This window comes from Anabrus simplex, chromosome 4 (assembly GCF_040414725.1).
Source record: "Anabrus simplex isolate iqAnaSimp1 chromosome 4, ASM4041472v1, whole genome shotgun sequence".
Lineage (NCBI taxonomy): Eukaryota > Metazoa > Arthropoda > Insecta > Orthoptera > Tettigoniidae > Anabrus > Anabrus simplex.
In genome coordinates, this window is record NC_090268.1 from 352,273,669 (window position 1) to 352,295,116 (window position 21,448).

Genomic DNA, 21,448 nt, shown 5'->3' on the forward strand with positions numbered 1-21,448 from the left:
GCAGGAGGGGATGCTATTTGAATTTGGGCAATTCTTGGCGATATGTGAGAAAGCCCCACATTTAAAACAGCCTTGTGATGAACCAGCTCCATTCCTTGTCCCACTAGACTTGATCAGTGGACACTTATTGCGAAGATGGTCAGGCGACCCGCAAGCATAACATTTACGGGGTGTGACAGGTCGGCGAGGTGGAGGCCGAAGATTACTAAAAGAAGGAGGGGGTTCTTTCGCGACACGCAAAGAATCGGCGTATCTAACTCCTTCCGCTGAGACGGCCAATGCTTCGAGTTCAGAGAAAGTTTGCGGGCACGCCGCGAAACACAAATATGACCTATACGATGGTGAAATACCTTCCACTATAGCTTGTACAATCTGATCCTCAGGGAAGTGAAGAGCAAACACCCTAGTATAGAATTTAATGTCTTGTATGAAATCAGCCAGATTTTCATCCAATCTCTGTACTCGATAATAGTACTTCTGAATCAGAGATGACCTCGCGCGAGCAGGAATAAAATTTGCAAGCAGATGAGCATGAAAATCTTCAATAGATGACTGTTCGGCAATGGCTCTTACTATTTTATCTGAGAGAATACCAATTGCATAAGGATAAATTATCTGTAAAATTTGACACGGAGAAAGAGAAAAAACAAGGGCATGATCTTGAAACTCAACTAAAAACCTTAAGAATGAAATAACGTCACTGGTGGTATTAACAGAAAACTTAGAGATACCTCTGAGCAACATAGCTAATGGATGAGGCAAGCTGCTGAACCCAGGTGACATAGTAGGTAAAGGTTTCAGTGGCAAAGAAGTTAGTTCAGAATGTACATTATTCAACGACATACGGCGTTCAGACTTGTTGTCCAATGGGGCAGAGATAGTTTGAGCTCCAACGGTTTTCCTATTGACTTCTCCCTTAGGAGGCTCTTCCTCGCTACCTACATTCACCGTAGCGGGTAGATCAGTTTTGGGAGGAACTTCCCCAGTTAACAATTGAGTGACCTTACTAGATAATTCAGAAATATTTTCAAGCACCGTACTAGCTTCCTTCCTCTGAACGTCATTCAACTTTAGAGACAACAGATCGTTAACTCTATTTGAAAAATGAAATAGCCTGGGTTGCACACGCTTAATTTGATTAGGAGAAGGATCATTTTCGTCAAAAAACTAACTACAGATGCTAGCCCAGTAATATTCTCGATGATCGTGGAAAGAGAGTCGTCAATTTCTTTCTCTCCCAAAGTGGGGATGGAAATGGGCAAATCAAGGGACTCTATAAGCTTGTTTGTGTCTACCGCAACCGTGCCTCCAGATTGCACAGTTCTGATAGTCAATTCATAGATCAACTCCTCCTTGCGCAAATAGTTAAGATAGAGAACATCGCGAGGGCCGGGCATGATGACAAAACAATTTTGAAAAAGGAAAATTTAAAAATTCCAGCAACTGAGAAAATTGTTAGAGTTCGAATCAAAACAATGTTTAGCCGTCCAAAGGGGCTAAATTGAGACCCATTCAACCACGCTCTGCTACCACTTGTTACGGAGTTTTCCGTGGTAGTTAGAGGTGAAAGAAGGTGCGGGGGGTGAACAGGTCTCAGGCTACGAAATTAAAGTGAATTTAAAATTTAACAAGGTTATATTTTCTTAGCAAAAAACAAGAAATAACAATAATGGCAGGTACAGAGTAGCAAAACCACTAATCGAGAATGTACAATTACAGGATTTGGGCTCCGAGAGCCAGACACACAATTCTGAGCAATTAGCCCAACTTTACGATATACAGAATTCAACAAAGGGGCAGAAGACCCCAATCAAGCCCAGGAGCACTTGCTCCAAAATACACAGTAAAGCCTCCTCGAGGCATACAACACTCAATTTTCGAAAAAGAGCCACTCGCTCTCAACTTTAAGCCTATCAAAGGCCACACCAAACTCCACCTTCAAGTTGTCCTCTAAGGACATATACACAGGGGTAACATACCCAACCTACTGAGGTCTATTAAGTGAGAAAAAAGGTTAATTACCTGACCTCTAAAATAACAATTTGAGAGGAGGCGATTTGCACTCCTAATACATTTGTTTAAAACCTACTTGGCACTAGGCCGTTAATGCAAGGGCTAATCCCATACTAAAGAGGTGACTTTTAGAAGGAAACAATTTACGTTACATTAGAAGGGAAGAACGGTTGTGAAAATAAGTTCACCTCAAAGCAATATGAGTGGGAGATCGAGAGGGGTAAGCACTCTCTATCCCAATATGTAGTTTTGAAAGAAAATAGAGGCTAAGAGTCTTTACATTTTAGGGAAAGTTACATAGTAGAAACGCTTCGGACCCGCCCCGAGAGTTAAACTGCTGAGCTAGCAAGAAAAGAAGTTATTAAAAGGCCATTACCTTGGTGTTGAACTGCTCCCCGAAGAAAGAGGCGCTTCCCGCCCCCTGCTATGTACTTTACACACTGAAAGATGGTACTGAAATGGCACCGAGACCCGAAAATCAGCAGTTTATATACTCTCGCGGAAAGTTCGAGGCGTTTTTGGAATGAGAACACCCTCCCACAAGGATTTTATTGGTTCACCAAGAAACCCCCTACACAATACGAAGAAGAAACATATTATTGGTGGAAAATTAATTCGAGAAATTCGGGATTGGCTAAATTCAAAACAAGGGGAAGAAAGGGTTAATATTGCCAACTTAAACAATGACTGAAAGAAATTTAGCAAAGAACAAACTTTTGAAATTAAATTTTCTCAAAAAAAAACAGTTCTTTCACTTCGCACTAGGGTGCACCGTTGTAGCTCTTCAGTAGTGTCCTCTAGAAGAAAATGTTCACACTTCTTACTACAAGCAAAACAAAATACATCGAAAACAACACAGTTCAGAAACTTCAAAATTTCCAAGTAGTGGCATCTTCAGGGTAACTTGAAAATTAACACATAGGACAAAGTTCAGGCTTCTTCCAGTAGGGGAGTTTCAACTGGCGCAAGGTTTAAATAAGCGGCGTGGAGGTGTACCGCCCGGTACAATTATTATTGCCATAGTGTATATAAATACTGCCTTGCAATTTCTTTTTGTTAAATCAGTAAATAATCCTCATTTGTTCTTATTGTAACTTATGTACTTCTATATTTTTATTTAGAGAGAGGCAACTTACCATGTAAGCACACGTAGATAGAGTTGGTTACACATGAAGGAAACACATTGGTCCAAACGTTTTAGCTACAGCTTTCATCACTGGAGGATAGAATAAGAATGGTGATAATCATTTTTGAAAAGTAAATGCTTCTATGAGCTAAAGGAGGGTTTATAGGCAAGACAAGTGAAAGGAAAAAAAAAAGGAGGAGAGAGTTATCTTGTGTTAAGGCCGGGTGCTTCCCTCTCCTTAAAACTAGTTGATAACTTTTTAGTTTCTAGGAGCAAGAGGTGGTGAGTGGGAGAAGATGAGGGTTAATGTTTAAGGACTTTAACTGTGAAACAATCATCAAGATGCTGTTTGATGGAGACAAGTGCGAATAGGGGTAGGAAGATGTTAATTGGGTTTTGGAGTTACTGCAGTGGCCATTTATTTGTTTGATATTGGTAGTTAGACCAATGTAAAGTGCTGGGCAGAGTCTACAGTGAAGTGTAGTCTGAAATTAGTTTTTTCTTAAATTTTTCTGTTCAAGGTGTCATGGTACTCTTGTCATAAGCCTTTTCTAAACAGTCGAACCTGCCCTAACGGACACCCTTATTCAGCGGACACCTCCCTATACAGACAATTTTCCTTGGAACCGATTTTATTTTACATAAGACAAGTGTTAAATTGGCCTCATTTAAGCGGACACCTCGAACTCCGGACAGCGGACATCGGCATTTGTCCCGTCCACTTGACTTAAGCGGACACTTTATACGTTGCAGGACAATTTATTACGCTGGACCACATGTCATCCTTTCTTTCAAAACCATTCTTCAGACATAAGGAAATTCCTTTTGAATCTTTGTACTATTTCAAGTGCAAGGGGAGAGAAGGTACATCGGAATGGAGTTCTACCTAGTGGTGTGTAGGCCTATTCCGAGAATTCTAATTGCCGAGAAATGCTGTCAGAGACTGTTGACTCACAAGTTACCTGGGGATTTTCTTCCCTTCTTGCATCATTGTCGCTGATAAGGTCAAGCTCAGGTAGTCAACTTGAGAAGGAGAAGACAGTACAGGCGCTAATTAGTGAGACAGAAACGCCGTAGCATGAGTAACAAGGGGCGATCGTGTTTAGATCTCGAGGCAAGAGGAAATGTGATTATAGAAAGCTTGCCGAAAAATTCAACTGCGGGAAAACTCAAATAAACACTATTGTGAAGAATAGAACTGAAATTTTAAAGAAGTGGGAGGAAAATAGGAATTGAGGAGTGAAAAGAAAGCAGGACACAGTTTTTTCAGAAGTGAACGTTGCGGTATATGAGTGGTTCAGGTGTGCTTGAGTGAAGAAACTGTGTGTGAGTGGACCAATGTTACCAGAAAAAGCTTGAGAAATCGCAAATAAGCTGCAAGTTGAGAATTTTGTAGCTAGCAATGGTTGGGTAGATTGTTTTAGAAAACGTCATAATGTTAGTTTCAAAACAGTCTGTGGAGAAGGTGGTGATGTGTCTGCGACTGAAGTAGCGGTTTGGAAAGATAGGTTACCAGACATTTTGAATAGTTATGAACTGAAAGACACCTTGAATGTTGATGAAACTGGTCTGTTCTTTAGGGCAATCTCAAAGAAGTCACTAACTTTGCCGAATGAAAGTTGCTAGGGTGGGAAAATGTCAAAAGAAAGAATCACCATCATGTTTTGTTGTAACGCACTTGGTGAAAAGGAAATTCCTCTAATAATCGGTAAATCCTTGAGAACACAGGTGCTTTAAAAACATGGACTTAAATTGTCTTGGTGTCAAATGGCATGCGGATAAAAAGGCACGGATGACGTCGGCAATAATTGAGAATTGGCTCCTAACTTTGGATTCCAAGTTGAAGGCCAGAAACCGTAACATGATCTTATTGCTAGATAATGCTACGTGTCATCCAGTAATACGGCTTTCAGATGTAAAACTCTTGTCCCCTCCACCCAATACCACTTCTCATCTTCAGCCATGGGATCAAGGAATCATTCAAGCATTCAAATTAGACCATCGTAAGAGGGTTTTTACGGTCGTTAGTGGCACACATGAATGAAGCAGACTCAGCTTTTGATATGATGAAGAAGTTCAATGTTGGCGATGCAGTTTCGTGGACAAAGGCAGCCTGGAATGCAGTCGGCGAAACCACAATCACAAAATGCTTTGCAAAATGCGACATTGCTAATTCTACAGTTGAAGAACAAGCAGAGGTAAAGGTTCAAAATGAATATGATGAACTCCAGACTTTAGCAATGACAGCTGGATTGACGTATGATATTAAAGCCCAAGAAGAGAATATTCCTTACTTTGACGATCTCGAGGACGACTGGCCGCCCTGACTCCAGGATGCACTTTATGGTAAGCTTTCTGTGTTATCAAGTTATACAGTAATTAATGGTTGCACGTATCGTAAGGCCCATGTTTGTTTGCACCTCAACTCCTCATTCATTTTCTTCTTGTGATAGACAGCTTTTTATTCTTTTAAGCTAAATTTTCAGCTTTAATTTAATTCACTGCAATTCGTAAATATTTCTAGCTATCCATAGTAGCCTTCATTAGTCGTACAAAAGGATCATTTTGAATAAAACTTGTTATCGTTTTACAGAGCCCGAATCAGGAACGAAAAGTGACGAATGACGGTGAGGCGGAAGAAGAACAAGAAGTTCTGTCAGTGAAACAGGGAGTAAATATGCTTAAGCAGATAAAGAATCTGTGTGTCACGCTGGACCACGAGTACGGCGAAACACTATGGAACCATTTAACAGACTTTATTCCGTTTTCTAGAATATCGCAGTTAAGAAAACATGTGCTAAATTTACACGGACCGAAGCTTCATGATTACTTCACGAAGATGTAATGTTTGTAAATGATGTTAAATCACTTATAATTATAAAATTCTAACACAGAAATGACTTAGAATAATAAAAATAAAGATATGTATGCTTATAATTAAGGTGGATGTTCTTTGCTGTTAAAAAGTTTGATTATTTTTACAAACTTGTTTTAGCGGACACCTCTTGTAACGGACATTTTTTCTCGGAACCTATTATGGTGTCCTGAGAAGGGAGGTTCGACTGTATCTAGAAATATCATTACCTTGTCTTTCTGTATTCCCTGTGTTTTTCCATCAGAAGGTGAATATTGGATCAAATGTGGATCTGTCTTTCCTATAACCATACTGTTGTTCTGTGATTTCCTCTTCATCCCTTCTCTCATCTTTGTATATAAAATTGTTTCTAGGATCTTAGTTGTGTGAGAAATGAGTGAAATTCCTCTGTAGTTCTTGTCTTTTTTACCATCTCCCTTCTTGAAAACTCGTATAATGACACCTTTTGTCCAGTACTTTGGTACAGTTGTGTTCTTCCATATCACTCTGAAGGTTCTGTAAAGCTGCTGTGTATACGGTTATCATTGCAGTGAAAAAAAGCTGCGTCCATGAAAGCCTTTTTCAAAATTGTTATCTGAATGGGGAGTATACATAGTTTGGAAATGGAGAAATCACCTCTTCTTTAGCAGGTTAGCAATCCCTATTTCCTAACATGGCAGGATCACACAGTTGGTCTGCCACTGCTAAGCAGAGTCTTGGAGGGGCATGTCAATCCACTTGCTGAGCCTAAATATGGCACGCCTGGGTGAAAATCTGGAAACATACATGGCCCACCCATCTGCGGCCGTGAAAGCCTATTTTGGAATTGTATCTTCAAGGAGAGCATACATAGTTTGGAAATGGAGAATTCACTTCTCCTTTAGCAGGTTAGCAATTCATATTTGCTAACACGGCGGGACCACGCAGTTGGTCTGCTACTGCTATGCGTAGTCTTGGAGGGCCCATGCCAATCCAAGTGATGAGCCCAAATGGCACATCTGGGTGAAACCATGCAAACGCACACCGCCTAACCACCCAAAAGCTGGTTCTGTTCCTGTGATTTCAAAGGTAACTTTGTTTATTTTAATGATTTAATTATTACGTTGGCTGAGTCCGAATTAGCAGTTGATAGGTTGCCTACAGACATTCAAGATGAGGTTAGATATGAAGTTAAATGAAAGTTATTTTCTTTTTTCAACCAGAAACATACTGGTAAACCCAATAAAGAACAGGTCACCAATATACGCAATCTCAAAATGAAAATTAAAGATAACGATTTGATGTTAACCAAGGCAGATAAAGGCAATGCCACTGTAGTTATGAAAAAAGTGACTACGTAAAACACACCCCTTTTTTACTAACAATAATTTTAATGTAGTCAAGAAAGATCCCACTAATAGAATACAAAGAGAACTGAAAGCTTTAATTAAGAACCTTTTATTCTTGTTTAATGACCTAGAGAAACCAAAATTGGTTATCATGAATCCCAAGTTACCTATGGCGAAAACGTTACCGAAGATTCACAAGGCTGATGTCCCCATAAGGCCCATTATTAACTTCAGAAGTAGTCCGACGTACAAAATATCTCAGTATATTAACAATTTTCTTAAAACACATTATTTTTTCCAAGCTAACACATCAATTAAAAATTCCCTAATATTCTGCAATAGAATTAAAGATCTTACTTTACCAAAACATTGCACCCTTCACTTGTTTGACATAGTCAATATGTACGAGAATGTACCTATCAATAAAACCATGAAAATAGTAAGAAACAGTCTTTCCAAATTCAGTAAATTGACTGTAGGTGAGATAGATGAGTTTGTTCAGATCCTCAAGTTTACATTAAATAATAGTTTCTTCACTTTTAATAACACCGTGTACTAACAGAAGGGTCTTCCTATGGGGTCACCGGCCTCGGGAATCCTTGCTGATATTTACATAGATTTCCTTGAATACACTCATATTATAGGCAAAATTAATGGTATCAAACATCGGACATGCTACGTTGATGACACTTTTATTATCCTAGATTCCCATACTACTGATAGCAATACAGTTCTTGAATTACTTAATAACCTTGATCCGCATATAAAGTTTACGATAGAATCCGAGAACAACAATTCCCTTGATTATCTCGATTTAACTATCACTCGCAGTCAGAATAATACCCTTTCTTTTAATATTTACAGGAAGCCCACTCACACAGTAAATGCAATTCACCAGACTTCTCTACACGCAGGAATGCAGAAGAAGACCGCTTTTAATAGTATGATTTTCAGAGCTCTTAATGTTCCTCTATCCCGTAAGAATTTCAAATAGGGGCCGATGACCTGGGATGTTAGGCCCCTTAAAACAACAAGCATCACCATCAAGAATTTCAAAAAGGAAATCAACACCATTTATACAATAGCCAAAGGTAATGGTTTCAGTAAAGCTTTCGTTGACAAAATATTTAATTTTAAAAGTAAGCACAAGACCACCTTAGAAAAAGAATCTTCCTCTAAACAGAAGTTCACCACATTTACCTTTAATAATAACAACATATTGTGACCGTATCGGCACAATTAATATTTATTTCAAATGATATGCTTGGTAAGGAAGCAGGCAGCAAGCTTTCTTTGTGTGGATGTTGGAAGAAGCATCAGATTGTGCAATAGGACGCCCGCCCGAGCGGCGTCTCACACACCCACTGGGTGGCTTAAAGAATCCCCGAACTAGGCACACGTCATAGAAGAAGCAGCAGAAGAACACTATTTTAGCGACTCCATATTGGAAACAAATGCCAGCGTACAGCGATGCCAAAGTGATCAGGCCAATTTTAATGTATTTTCGGCGTTAATAAGGCTTGGTTAACAAAAATGCATCCGTCAGAGCGGTAGAAATAATATTGGCAAAAATTTAAGATCAGGAGTTATAGTAGAAGAGATTCTCCAAGGTAAAGGCACTTGAGAACAGCTTATGTAACTGACTTAGCATGGACGAAGCCAAATGTCTTTGGGGATTCACCATTTCCCCTTCAATCTTATTAATTAATTACGGCAGATCCGCCAAACATAATCAACTCCGCATGGCATAGCGCACTTGTGCGTAACATAGTCACACAATCTAGCGTATTGCTGATGTCAACAGGCTGGTTTATCCAGGAGAGGTCAAAATAAGGGAGGGGGCAAGGCCTGCTAGCTACCCCTATTCCCGGCTTTGCTATAAGTTGTTGCAGTTCCTTGGGGGAGTCATCAGTCGAGAACGAGCTTCAGAGGTGGAACTACGGTCGGTTCGCGAGCGATATCTACCTCTTCTTTGTCTGAATAACTGACACAAAGAAACGGGAGTCTAGTTCTAAAAATGTTTTCCAGTGTGCAGTGATAGTAGGAAATGTAACTATATGACAAAGATATTTGTGCGACATCCGATCGCGAAGTAAACTTTGAATAGTTGTAATTGTGTGGGCGTGACTGTGTAAAGTTGAGTACGCCGTGGGGATCAAACACCGGACGGAGAACGCTCATCGCGAGGTTAATATCTGTAGCAGTGAGGGAACTCACTTTTCGAGGAGTATAACTGTGGAATTTGGGAAACTCTGTTTCAAAAGAAAAGCATTCGTCGTGTGAAGAAATACTAGAAATAAATCCATGTAAAATTGAGAACAGGATTTCAGGATCAAATTATCACACTAAGTATCGGGGAGTGATAAGTGCAGGATCTGAACAATCTAGACAGAAAATTAGGAGAAGGACGGTTGATTTATATCACGGAAGTAGGAGGCGATAGACTTGGGAATGAGGAGATCATGAATGTTCAACTCGCCTAATTTAAATAAAATAGACTTGCTGAGGTATCCATAATAATTAGCATCACGTAACTTGCATCGGTCATAGAACGATAGAGGGGAAGTTTGATGGTGTCGAGTGATCAACCAGTGTGCAAGATTGTGTAAATATAATTTCAGTGATCTGTTTACCAGGAAGATGGATTACGCCAGCAATGTCATCAAACTCCTAGAACTCAGGACTGCTCGAGCCAGCGACATGGAGTGAGCACCGATGGCAGGCCCCCGGAAACTCCGGATGGGGCCAGAAAACACCAAAATTGTTGAGTACCGAGCTGTTTTTCTTCCAATGTTAGTATTTCTCCTTGTAAATAGAGTCAATGTAAAGATAGGGTTAATGATGATGTAATTGAGAAGTTAATTAACCCGGAGTGGTCGGATGACCTTTGTTTAATTTGATTTATTTAAGTAGATATGGGAAGGAAGTGAACCAGGAAGGATGTATAGAGTTTGGGACCCTTTTTAGAGCCTGCATGTGCAGGCTATACTATATATATTTTTGTTATGAGTGCTGAGAAAGATTTGAGGGGGAAAATAAGTAGAAAATTGAGCAGGTTAGTGTGGTAGATCCCATCTGCGCGACTGCAAGGACGAGCAGGAATAAGCAGGTGACAGGATCATTAACATGTGCCTATACAGAAATTAATGTGGAATAGTGACAGCACTAAATTCATAAAAGTAGAGGCAGTAGTTTGTTTTGCATGCTAGCGTATAAGTTTGACTGTAACTGAAGATGTTCGAGAAGAGATGTGTGGAGGTTCGAACACGGCCCCCCCTACACATTAGTTAGGCTAATAAAGTAGAGATTTATTAGTTGAGTCTAATCATGTCTGAATATTATTATTATTATTATTATTATTATTATTATTATTATTATTATTATTATTATTATTATTTTAAAGTAATTTGATCGGTGTTGTTATACCGATACATTTCGAGCAACAGGTTAGAGGATTATTATTATTATTGTTATTTTCTTAAAGTAATTTGATTGGTGATTTTATACCGATATATCTCGAGCAATAGGGTAGCGTATGACAGGTACACAATCTCGCCTTAGAAGGCAGAGAACTGGGAACATTGCTGTGGTCAGTGGTTGACGCGTGGTGAATATTAGGAAGGAGAGGAGATATGAGTTGAACTCCAGACCTCCAGAGATACGAGAGAATGTGATGTGAGTTAACGGTTGAATTTGAGAAATGATTCTCGTGTATTAAAAGTATGTGGGCTGGCTTGAGCAATGAATAGATTGCGCCAGTTTCTAATGAATTAAATTGTATAGACACAACGTCCTAGCGTAGGCAGGTTGGTTGGTGTCTTGAGCTTCCAGACAGTGGAAGGAATGACCGCTGTAATTTACGAGCGAGGAGGAGGGGAGCGACTTGTGAGGGTAGGTCCCGGCACAAGCGAAGAAGTGAGTCGTGCTAACAGTCTGCCTTTCCTTTGAGAAATACTGACAGTAGAGTTCTGTAATTACCACATATGCCGTAAGCCATGAACCATGAAGCAATGTTGATGTTCCTGTTGTATGACAGTGTTCACATGATTAGGGTAAATTAGGGTTTGATTGCAGGATCTTTGATGGAGACGAACATAGTCTCCAGTTCAAACCTCAACTGCACATAGACAGGATGGCTGCTCGCACAAGTAGCGGGTTCTACGAGATGAAATACAGCCATTTATATTTTGTGTTGGTGTATAAATATATTTCTTTTCAGGGTGTAATCTTGTTTTGTGTTAAGTACTGTTCTGCGCGAATTTAGACTTCGTGAAATTTCACTGATAGTTGTTGTAAGTGACGAGTTCGTTGTCAAGCCTGTGTTTGTTTGATTTTTATTTCATTTTATCTTCGAATTCATGGAGACGCGTAACCTTGTTTTATTTTCCATTGTTTAAGTAAAGCATATGATTATTTCTCCGGTATACTTTTATTCATGTATAGATATTTGGTGGCGGTAGATGTAAGATAAATGACCACTCTGGGATGTAGCTGAGTTAGTGTAAGTAAATTTTAACTTAGTGATGTGGGATTCGGTCCCAGGGGATACTGGTATTTGGAGGAAAATGGTTCGTAATTGTAACTGTAAATAGGTAATATTTGTTATTTTTGTTTTTGTGTAACACTCAACAGTTTTAATGTTAAACGGGTGATAGACAAACAAAACCTGAGGTAGAAACTTGTATGTCTACGAGTATGGTCATCCCTCGGGGATGTATATTTTTGTGTATGTCAAATCAGGTATCCATCAGATTGTTGGTTCGGATGGAAGTTTTTCTGATGGATGGTAGCACGGATTTTACCATTGCTAAGTAATTGTATTCAACTTGTCAGTTTATATTAGTTTACCAAGGATGTCATAGTGTTTGTATAGATTTCAACGAGCGCCTTAGTAAATTTGGAAAACTTATTTGTGCTTATCTTTACCGAAAAACAAACATCCAAAAACCTCTTCCGTTCATTGTAGGCCTTTAAGATAGTTTAAGTTTGATAGCCTCTACATGCCGCGAATGGTCTTCGACCCTGAGGAGTCCGTGTTCAGACCTCAGGAACGGGACAGTAGCTTTGACCTGGCTGTGCTGTATGGCCGATAACTCCTCATGTGAGTGGATTCACGATACAATCCCAATGAGGGGAAATCGGCACAGGCCGAATAGGTCACTTGACTATCGACTTCCGTGGAGCATGGTCCCATGTGTTCATGACCCGAAAGGGTTGGTTTGTTGTCACATCGTCCCATGAGTCATGGGGGACAGTGGGAAAGGTCCCAATATATCCTATTTCAAACATCTTTAAAGAACACAAGTTAAAAATAGCTTTCAAGACCGTTCACACCAATGCAAAAACATTTTTTTAATTCTCATACTGTCAATGGCAACAAAAAAATTTACAAACTCTGGGATATAAAAATTAAAATGCCAAATGTCTTTTTCAATGTACGTAGGACAAACAGGCCGTAGCTTCAATATAAGATACTCCGAACACCTTAATGCCCTGAAGTTCAACCGCTACTCAGGCCATGAGTGAACATTGTAGGGAGAAAAATCACAAATACACAACAATTGACCAAGATTTAAAGATCTTGCACTATGAACAGAAATATCCCTTACTCAATATACTGGAGAATATTTATATAGATATTGACCAATATAACAATCCCGTGCACAACCTAAATGAAATCAACAAGAAGAAAAATGTATTATTGGAAACCTTTGTCCCGTTCATCTGTGAACAATTTATTAATAAAAGCGAGTTTGAGTACCGACATTCTAGAACAAGACCTGCCCTCCCCTCAACATCTCCCTCCCGTGACTCACCTTATCCCTCCCCCTTCGCCCCTATCTCTCCTCTTCCCCACCCAACCGCATCAGCACAGACAAGCTTAGTTGTCAATGTGACTTGAGACTGACAAGATGGTTCCACTCGAGACAACAACTTTTATTACAAGTAAGTCAATTGAGTTTTCTTTTTGCATAATATTTTGACTTGTTTTTCTTCCACTCATAGTTCTTTTTCTCATTACAGATGCTACACACTTTTTAATCCACGTTACTGACAGGCTCACTACACTGCCCAGCACAGTGTTTCATTTTAACAGTCAGCAAGTTTTTATTTTGTCAATCAAGAATGACCTATCAGACGAGAGGACTTTGTACCTCAATATGTTTTTTAATTCATCAATCATGATCATTGTCATTTTACTTCATCAAGATTTTTAATTTGTTTTTGTGCTATGTAATAATTGTTCTGCTACTGAAGATGGCCTTGAGAAGAGGCTGAAACATGTATAGACTTTGTTCCATCTAACAGATAATTTGATTTGTATTGATAAGGAGGATTTTATAAATACTTTTATTTGTAAAGTGAAACAATCCAAGCATCCCAGCCTGCTGCTTAGTAAGATTCAAGGCATTCAGTCTAACAGAAGGGGTTTCTTTTTAGGCTTTGGGCTATAGTTTGGTCAGAGGAAGTGGATGGTCTGGGTAATTCATGTACCTGTTTCTTGTAACTGTGAAGGTGGATAAAGGATTTTGTGCTAAACTCCCTGCATGAGACAGAAATTATTTGTGGATTTTATGCAGGAAGAGAAACTTACATATAACAAAAATCACATATACCATTTCTTAGATGCAAAGCCACATTTAAACAACCTAAAATGTGCACACCAAGCTTGATAGCTGCAGACGCTTAAGTGCGGCCAGTATTCAGTAATCGGGAGATAGTGGGTTCAAACCCCACTGTCGGCAGCCCTGAGGATGGTTTTTTTGTGGTTTCCCATTTTCATACCAGGCAAATGCCGGGGCTGTGCCTTAATTAATGCCACGGCCACTTCCTTTTCGCTCCTAGTCCTTTCCTATCCCATTGTCACAGTCAGACCTCTCTGTATCAGTGCGACGTAAAGCAACTTGTAAAATGTGCGCTGTTCACAGAGATCCCTGTCTCATAGCCATTTCCTTCTGGCCTAGTGCTTAGAGAATAAAACACTAAAATTCACTAATCCTTTACCCCTTAGCAAACTCATGCACACTGCTGAACTTGGTATGCACTTTGCTATAGATCCTTCATCATCAACATCATTACCATCATCATCATCATCATCATCATTTCCACTTATGTCTATGCAAGTACACTTCTTCTTCCTCAACTATGGATCCTTTTGAGGAAAAAAAGAAGATTGTGAAAACTGAAACTGGTATCTGGGAACTGCTGAAGCATTTTAAAAGGTCCTTGATTCTCTGGCCAAGATTTTAACTTTTTTTGTGCACATTTTTCAACATACTTTATTGATTTTATTAAAAACCTATAGGGTGATGTAATATTTTCATGCTCATATTCATGAATAACTGGGAGCCTCTGTGGCTCAGACGGCAGCGCATCGGCCTCTCACCGCTGGATACTGTGGTTCAAATCCCGGTCACTCCATGTGAGATTTGTGCAGGACAAAGCGGAGGCGGGACAGGTTTTTCTCTGGTTTTCCCTGTCATCTTTCATTCCAGCAACACTCTCCATTATCATTTCATATTATTTATCAGTCATTAATAATCACCTTGGGAGTGGTGATTCCATTGTAATAATAGCCTATATCTGGTTCATTCATTACATCCCCGAGCTGGTCAAGGACTGGAAAACAGGTTGTAGGTTTTCCTTCATTCATTAATAACTCATAAAGCTTGATTTAATAAGCTTATCTTTATCTTATGTTAACAAGTGTAAATTTTCAGAATAATCTGTAAACTTTTTGTAATGGATATTAACGTTTGTTATGTGAATTTCAGGATCAACAAATGGAGGAGAGGCCTTATACTCAACATCGGCCTCAGACTTCTGGCCGTGCCTCAGTAGCTCGTCCTCCCTCTGCATTCTCTACCAGGAATCCTGCCATGCCTGGAACAGCATCTCGTTTAACATCAGCTATGATGCAGCCACCAGGGTCAAGAGCAGGCACAGCAATGAATTTGCCTGGAGCTCAGGTCAGTATATGGACCACTTTTAATAAAATGAAACTTGCTCTCAAGTAATTTCCTGTCTGTTTTAAGTTCACATTAATGCTATTTTTAAAAATCTTTCTATTCACTGAGCTATAGGAAACATTAAAATCAATATAAAATAAATTTCTTATTTTGTTTGTATACTGCAAATATTTGTCTCATTGTTTTTTCTCAGATTAGGTGTACAGTGCTAAAGATGAAAGGAGGTTTTCTATTGTAGTCTCTTATCAGAACTTCTCAAAATTCAGTGTTTGAGTGCACTATGCTGTGTATTACAGGTATATGCAAATTTTGGTATTTTAAGTTCAGGAATGGTCATCTCTACTCTGAACTATGTATTATATTTAATAATGTGTGGCCAGACAAACCACCCTGTATTGAAGAATGCAGCAAAGCAAGTCCTGACATAATAAAAGAGGAACTATTGTATGCAGTTAAGCTTCAGAAGAAAGGTAAAGCTGTGGGTCCAGACAAGATACGTGCAGAAACTATAATCTATTAGTTTCATTGTCCGTATTGATAGTTCAAGTGCAAGTATGAAGGATGAGTTCTCCACCTAATCAATACTTTATTTTACATAGTGTCAATATTATTTACATAAAAAACAGTACTAGTTTCGACCTGTAAATAGGTCATCTTCAGCTGCTAGAGAACCTACTTAATAGCGACTGTACAGAATAAATACTACTAAAATTAAAATTAAACAAGGATGTCATTAAATAAACATGAATGCCACTTTTCTAAAATTACTTAATGTTAAGATATATACATATGGTACAGTTTTGGGGTTAAGGGGCTATTTTCAAAAGTTACATTTACTGAGGTTGGAATTGGATACCGTTCTTAGATTTTATCAAGAATCACTGACATTCAGGTGTCAAGTTGTCTGTGTTAAATGCCACTATTATGTCCAACAGTTTGAGATGTTTAAAGTGCATTGTTGTGCCGAAAATATGCGGGGGCCTCGTGTTCCTTAGAATAAGAGGTTCAGCAACCAGTTCATGGACACATAGCTTATACTCAGTCTATATCACTACTGAAAAATATGTTAGTGAGTGCCACTATTCTAAAAAAATATTTAACATTAAGATATATGTATGGTACAGTTTTGGGGTTGAAGGGTTTTACACTGGCCCCATGATTACTACAACTACTAAAAGCAAGGCTTTCCCATGGGTTCACCAGCCTCAGGAATACTAGCTGAGATATACATAGACCACTTAGAACACTCAGAAATTAGCAAAATTAACAATAGGGCCTATATAATTCTGGTGCAGATTTGTAGACGACATCTTCGTTGTTATAGACCGCAGGTCCACAAACGAAAACAACATACTTGAACAGCTAAACAAAATAGATCCCCATATAAAATTTACTATGGAAACAGAGAAAGATCATACTTTGAACTATCTTGACTTATCTGTCACTAAAACTGAAGACCACTTAACGTACAAAATCTACAGGAAACCTACACAAACCTCCAACACAATAAAAATTGATTCCACTCATCCGAACGCACACAAAATAGCGGCATACTACAGCATGATTTACAGAGCTTTCAACATACCTCTCTCTCAAGAAGAATTGAAAAAAGAACTGTACATAATTCACTAAAACTGTTCGACATAATAGTGGCATTTAACACAGACAACTTGACACCTGAATGTCAGTGATTCTTGATAAATTCTAAGAACTGTATCCAATTCCAACCTCAGTAAATGTAACTTTTGAAAATAGCCCCTTAACCCCAAAACTGTACCATATGTATATATCTTAACATTAATTTTAGAATAGTGGCATTCATGTTTATTTAATGACATTAACCTGTAATTATTTACAAAAAGTAGTAATAGCTGTGAACTTTTAAAAGATAAGGTTGGAAAAATGAGCACAGCCCAATTAATTCTTGACAACTCCAACAACAGTCATGGATTATAACCCATGAAAATACAAATAACATAGGCACAGCCTCATAAATTCTGAATTCTTTCAAATAATGACATTAGTTAAGAAATAAATAGGCCAAGCCTACAAAATTCTGAAAGAATGGCAAAGGCCACAAAAAGGAATCGCTAGCGATCTATAGCCATTGATTTAACCCCTAATGAGTATGAATTTATCTTCAGGAGATTTCTTGAATAGTAGATACAAATGCTTGATCAAACCCTTCTTGCAGCAGGTGAGCCTGGACCCATTGTTACAAATCAACATGGCTTTATAGAAAATGTAAATAAGGCAAGCAACATCTCGTAATTCATGTTAAGTTCTTGCTTCTTCAGAGTTGAAGAATCTGTCAAGGTAGAGTTGTCGGTTGGGCCACTTGCCTAATTAGCAAGCCCGTAGAATAGATGCAGAGTGAAGGTTAAATCCGGCCAACGCCGGGAAGCAGAATTGATTATTTTCACCATGTTGGTTATTCCTGTCCGTATTGACTTATATTCAAATTTCTATAAAATACTTTCCCGCCTTGTCAATACTTGACATATTTTATTATACCTAATTACTGTACATGTTTCGAGAGCCAATTACTCTCTTCCTCAGCGGTGCCAAAACATCAATAATCTTTGGACTTGGTACATTGTAATAGATATACTTATCAACACAACAGTTATATATAAAAATCTTGAAATTGTTAAAATATTTCTTTGTGTTTCAACTTACTTACTATGTCAATTTATTACAGACTTTAAATATAAATTTTCAAATCATAAAATGGATATCTATTAAATTAATCAATTATATGCTAAAATTTTAAATCTGCTCTCTGCCCTTTGAACTTATGTCCTTATTTACATCTAAAAAGAACTAAAGAACTAATGGCATAACACTGGTCTGAACCAAACAGTATGTATGACATTTGAATTTGTGGAAAATTTAGTTGAAACTGAAGTAATAAGTAAAATAAATTCCCCAGTCATATGAGTTGTCTTTTTCGCAAAAATGTCTCTAAAGTTGGTTTGTTGGTGGTTTATATTAAAAGAATTGGACGGTTAAGATGGCTGACATGGTTGGACATGATTAAGAGGAGGAATTTCTGAATTATATGAGAAGTCTCAGAAATATAGCAGTAAGTTAAGGAACAATTATTGGAATAAATAAGGTAATGAAATTACAGATTAGAAATTTAAATCTAATATTTTCTTTTTTAGGACTTAAGGAAAAGAAAAAAGTTTCAAGAAGAGAGCAGAAATATTTTAAGTTCAACATAGTGACTGACTTAATAGGTGTTATTTATTTATAATTAAAAAAATCTAATTCAAGTGTTTTTATTAAATGACAAAGTAAATGTAAACTTAGACAAAAAAGAAACATTTTAGTTCTTTTTAGATATAAATAAGGACGTAAGTCCAAAGGGCAGAGCAGATTTAAAATTTTAGCATATAATTGACTAATTTAATAGATATCCATTTTATGATTTCAAAATTTCTATTTAAAGTCTGTAATAAATTGACATAGTAAGTAAGTAAGTAAGTAAGTAAGCTGAAACACAAAGAAATATTTTAACAATTTCAAGATTTTTATATGTAACTGTTGTGTTGATAAGTATATCTGTTACAATGTACCAAGTCCAAAGATTATTGATGTTTTGGCACCGCTGAGGAAGAGAGTAATTGACTCTCGAAACATGTACGGGAATTAGGTATAATAAAATATGCAAAGTATTGACAAGGTGGGAAAGTATTTTATAGAAATTTGGGAAGCAGAATAGCGAGCAGTTTGATGGGTAAGACCAAGAGGCAGGTCAGGCAAGCTCCTTATATTTGGTGAATTGCTCAATGGAGAACACACAAAAGATAGTACAGAAAGAGACTAAACTAAACTTACTAAATAGCATATAAATAAATAAAGTTCAAAGTCTTGTGTAAGTCTTAAAATAATATACAAATCAATCATAAGTAATGAAAGAGAACCTGATTAATACAGGCAAACGAGAAATAATAACTGCGGCAGAATGTGTCACTGTCACCCAACCGAAAGGGAAGTTGCTGTAGCCGTCATGATAATGTAAAGAGAAAGACCTCGAAAATAGAGTGTAGACATATTGAACAAGCAGCAAAAGGCTGCAGTACAAAGTGAATCGCTAAATGAGCCAAGTCGACCAGGGCAACCTCAATAATGGATGATTAAAGATGGAACATCAATAAGGAACATGCGAGTAGAAATTTGAATTTATAAATAAGTGATGCAAGGTAATCACAATAAATCATCATAACTTAGATTTAAAGAAATAATTTAAATACAACACTCCAATACCTTTGTGAAAACACAAACACTGGTGATCTACGTATCATCACTCAGCTCTACTGGAATCAAACAAGCACACGTCAAAATAGAGGGAAACACAACTGAGGACATAGTTGTACATAGAGGTGGGCGATAGGGCCTTGTCCTGTCACCTTTCCGTTTTTTAAATACCTACTCTTGAGGCTGTGTTCAAAGAAGCTGTTGAGGATTTTAACCTAGGGATCAGGATAAATGGCAATATCATTAATAACATCCACTTTGCTGATGATGCCATTTTGTTAGCCAATAACCTTGTTGATCTTCAAATTATTATGAATAACATTGGAAGGATCAGTGCAGCATCTGGTCTGTTCATGAATATTGTCAAGGCCAAGCTGATTGTATTTTTGAAAACACCTAAACAGGCCACCCTGCACATCAACAACACAACTGTTCATCAAGTGTCATCCTTCAAATATCTTGGGAGTATAGTGACTGAGCATTGCGATCTCAAAAATGAAATCTTATTCAGGATTGGGCAAGCCAAAAATGGTTAAACCTTATGAGGACCCTATTCACCGGTAGAGATCTCAGCCTGCAGCTCCGAGTTCGGATGTTGCTGTACTATGTTTTCTTTATCCTTCTGTATGGTTTTGAAGGCTGGATACTCAGCCCCTTCCCACAGAGGCGGATTGAAGCTTTTGAAATGTACTTGTCCAGAAGAATGCTTTGAATATCTTCAGTAGAAAGGAAGACCAATAAGGAAGTCCTCAACTCATTAAATAAGAAAAAAGAACTTCGAACGACCGTTAAGGAATGAAAGCTCAGGTACATCGGGCACAGCATGAGAGGTGAATGATGTGAACTTCTCCAACACAAAGAATTATTGAGAGGAAAATTGAAGGAAAATGATCTGTGGGGAGATGGAGAAATTCCCGACTTAAAAACCTGCGCTACTGGTATGGACAAACTTTCATTGGAAACTTTTGAGGTGCTGTTTCACGAGTTACCATAATCAGTTGGATTGCCAACCTTTGTATGGATATGACATCCTAAGATGTATTATGTGATTTATATGTTTGTCCAAACCTTGTCCCGTTTCCCTACGGGGTCAGGTATGAGGTGAGATGAATCTGTCGTGGTGGGTTTTTACAACCGGATGCCCTTCCTGACATCAACCTCATCAGAGCTGTTAATAAAATGAAATGAATGACGTGATATATGATAGTAGGGAGAGGGTGAAACCCAGTGCCGGCACATAGCCTACTCCTGTCAAATAGCACCAAGGGGTCTGCTCAAGGCTTAACGCCCCCATCCGATGGACGAATCACCATCAACAGCGTCATATGTCCTCACTCCATATGAACACTGCGGAGAGGTTTGGAATTTAATCCAGGCTTTTGGCACGCAATTTAGTGATTAGAAATTGTATACCATCACCTCCTCTACCCTGCCGGCCAACATTCTGATGGTGAATTTTTTTTTTGACCAACGGGACTCGAACCGGCCAACCTCGGTGTCAGACCGTTTACACTTGAGTGCCTTAACGATCATGGTCACCAGGCGGGCTTATTATGTGATTTGTATATAGTGACATATATATATATATATATATATATATATATATTAAGGGAGGCAAACCAAGCGAGTTGGCCATGCGGTTAGCTTGCATTTGGGAGATAGTGGGTTCAAACTCTACTGTGGGCAGTCTTGAAGATGGTCTTCCATGGTTTCCCATTTTCACACCAGGCAAATACTGAGGCTGTACCTCAACTAAGACCATGCCTGCTTCCTTCCCATTCCTAGCCCTTTCCTATCCCATTGTCACCATAAAACCTATCTGTGTCAGTGTGACGTAAAGCAACGTGTAAGGAAGGCAAATTAGGAAAATACAAATTTCTGCATAAATATTAGC

The 21,448-nt window shown here is 38.3% G+C and overlaps 1 protein-coding gene across 2 annotated transcripts in view; it reads left to right on the forward strand.

Moving 5' to 3' along the window:
- LOC136872721 (intraflagellar transport protein 74 homolog) overlaps positions 1–21,448 on the forward strand; it is a 102,422-nt gene that overhangs the window by 30,291 nt on the left and 50,683 nt on the right. For both annotated transcript variants that reach the window (XM_067146548.2, XM_067146549.2), the window contains exon 2: positions 15,097–15,291. In XM_067146548.2, coding sequence (XP_067002649.1) covers positions 15,097–15,291 — 195 coding nt within the window. The remainder of the gene's footprint in view (positions 1–15,096; positions 15,292–21,448) is intronic.